We start from the raw sequence: 3,059 nt of genomic DNA on the forward strand, positions 1-3,059 counted from the left end.
CCTCCAGGTACTGGGAGTCAGGGGAGCGAGGGTCCTGTCTCAGTCTGTCACCGCTCCTCCAGGTACAGGGGGTCAGGGGAGCGAGGGTCCTGTCTCAGTCTGTCACCGCTCTCTGTCACAGTTCCTCCAGGTACTGGGAGTCAGGGGAGCGAGGGTCCTGTCTCAGTCTGTCACCGCTCCTCCAGGTACAGGGGGTCAGGGGAGCGAGGGTCCTGTCTCAGTCTGTCACCGCCCCTCCAGGTACTGGGAGTCAGGGGAGCGAGGGTCCTGTCTCAGTCTGTCACCGCTCCTCCAGGTATTGGGGGTCAGGGGAGCGAGGGTCCTGTCACAGTCTGTCACGGCTCCTCCAGGTACTTGGGGTCAGGGGAGTGAGGGTCCTGTCTCAGTCTGTCACACCTCCTCCAGGTACCGGGGAGGGAGGGTCCTGTCTCAGTCTGTCACAGCCCCTCCAGGTGCTGGGGGTCAGGGGAGCGAGGGTCCTGTCTCAGTCTGTCACCGCTCCTCCAGGTATTGGGGGTCAGGGGAGCGAGGGTCCTGTCTCAATCTGTCACAGCTCCTCCAGTTATTGGAGGTCAGGGGAGCGAGCGTCCTGTCTCAGTCTGTCACAGCCCCTCCAGGTGCTGGGGGTCAGGGGAGCGAGCGTCCTGTCTCAGTCTGTCACAGCCCCTCCAGGTGCTGGGGGTCAGGGAAGCGAGCGTCCTGTCTCAGTCTGTCACCGCTCCTCCAGGTACCGGGGGTCAGGGGAGGGAGGGTCCTGTCTCAGTCTCTCGCCGCTCCTCCAGTGCTGAGTTCACCGCTGTTGTTCTGTGTTTCCTGTCGGGACTGTTGTAACCAGTGGCTCCTGGCCGAGCCAGATGGAGGTTTCGGTGTGTGTGTGTTCTCAGCTGTGCTGTCTGTTTTTCTCAGATCCACATCCTGGACACGGGAGACATTCACATCTACAGCCGCAATCAAGAAAACAATACCTCCAAGTACCCTGACATCATCGACAGGCTTCCCAAGGTACAGTCGCACGGGGTCATCTCCCCCAAACACCCAGCGTCGCCAGGAAACACGCGATGGGTGTGGACACAGAAACTGGACATGGGAAGCAGGAATGGGACTGTATTTACTCTTAAGTTTAAAAGAATGATAATCTAGTTAGCGGCAGGAGGATGTTTTATCTCGTATCGACCTGACCGGACTAGAGACAGGTCAAGATCGAAGTCAAAATATTGAATATTGTTCAAAAAAAGCAGGAGAGGCTTCAGAGGAGATTTACCAGGATGTTGCTGGGAATACAGGGTGAGCGTTATAGGGAGACACTTTTTTTTTCGCTGGCAGCATAGGAGGTTGCGAGGTGACTTCAGAGAAAATTATAAAATCGTGAGGAGATATTGATCGAGTTAATTAGATTACTTAGTGTGGAAACAGGCCCTTCAGCCCAACAAGTCCACACTGACCCTCCGAAGAGCAACCCACCTAGACCTGTTCCCCTACATTTACCCCTTCACCTAACACTACGGGCAATTTCGCTCGGCCAGTTCACCTAACCTGCACATTTTTGGACCGTGGGAGGAAACTGGAGTACCCGGAGGAAACCCACGCAGACACGGGGAGGATGTGCAAACTCCACACAGACAGTTGCCTGAGGCGGGAATTGAACCCAGGTCTCTGGCGCTGTGAGGCAGCAGTGCTAACCACTGTGCCACCGTGCCACCCATGACATATAAGTACCACGCGCTGACCGATTGCGCCACTGGAGCCGCACCTTAATGATAGATTTTTTTCCCCCCCCAGGATGGATGATGTAAAGACGAGTGGGCACATTTTTAAGATGAGAGTAGAGAGATTTAAAAGTGACATGAGGAGTGATATGTTTTACACAGAGGATGGTTCATGTGTGGAATGAATTTCCTGAGGGAGCAGTGTATGTGGTACAGTCACAACGTTTAAAAGGTGTTTGGATAAGTCCATGGATAGGAAAGGTTTGGAGGGCTATGGGCCAGGAGCAGGCAGGTGGGACTAGTTTAGTTTGGGGATAATCTTCGGTTGGACCAAGGGTCTGTTTCCATGCTGTGTGACTGTACAAAAAGGAGTTGGATATCGTTTTTGGGGGTTTAAGGCAGGACAACCCCAGAACTCAGCCATGATCCTGAAATGTGGCTAATCTGCATTGTCGCTTTGTGTCCCCACTCTCCGTTACCCCCGATAACCTTTCACCCTCTTGCTTGTCACAAATCTCACCACCTCCAACGAGTCTAGTTCTTCCCAATTCTCCCCGCCCCTCCACCACCAGGTACACAGAGAGAGAAAGAGAGAGAGAGAGTTCCAACATGTGCAGACCCTCTGAGAGAATGCATCATCAGATCTCTTCCTAGCCTCCTTGTGTCCTCGTCAGGTTTCATGACCCGTCTCTGTGCCATCAAGAAATATGTCAACCCCACCTTCGCTTCCTTTGTTGTTTCTGTCCCCGCACAATCTGATGCAATCTTTTTACTTTGTGTCCCTTCATGATGAATGATACAATTCTACTAGCTTTCCTGATTGCTTGATGTAACAGCAGACCACCCTTCTGTGATTCCTGCCCTCGGACAGCCCAGATCCCTCTGCATCACAGAGCTCTCGTTGAGATAACACACTTGCCTTTTAATGCATCCTGCCAAAATGGACTTCACATTTGCCGACATTGTCCTGCGTTTGCCACATCCTTGCCCGCACACTGAACTTAGCTTTGTAGTTTCCTTCTTCTCATTTCCTGTCTCCCTGACCTGTCTCTGTGCATTTGGGAAACTTGTCAAAGTTGTTGTTGTGACCCACCCCCACCCCCGTTGTTGTTGCAATCCCTAGCACCTGGTTGCTGTAATCCCTCTAGTTTTTATTGCAATGAGGCTATATAGTGTTTCAGGTCTTCCCCACTGAATGGTTTGATCTTCAATTCCCTTCCCCTCCTCCTCACCCCGCTCACACACCCTCTCTCTCACACGCGCACACATGCACTAACTCACTCACACTCTGTCTCACCTGCATGCACACTCTCTCTTTCTCTCTCTCTCACACACACACTCTCACGCGCACTC

The 3,059-nt window shown here is 52.8% G+C and overlaps 1 protein-coding gene across 1 annotated transcript in view; it reads left to right on the forward strand.

Moving 5' to 3' along the window:
- Positions 1 to 3,059, forward strand: part of LOC122546725 (DNA ligase 1-like) — a 6,109-nt gene that overhangs the window by 1,956 nt on the left and 1,094 nt on the right. Inside the window, exon 2 of the mRNA XM_043685372.1 lies at positions 907 to 1,002. Within this exon, the coding sequence (XP_043541307.1) occupies positions 907 to 1,002 (96 nt within the window). The remainder of the gene's footprint in view (positions 1 to 906; positions 1,003 to 3,059) is intronic.

This window comes from Chiloscyllium plagiosum, unplaced genomic scaffold (assembly GCF_004010195.1).
Source record: "Chiloscyllium plagiosum isolate BGI_BamShark_2017 unplaced genomic scaffold, ASM401019v2 scaf_4869, whole genome shotgun sequence".
Lineage (NCBI taxonomy): Eukaryota > Metazoa > Chordata > Chondrichthyes > Orectolobiformes > Hemiscylliidae > Chiloscyllium > Chiloscyllium plagiosum.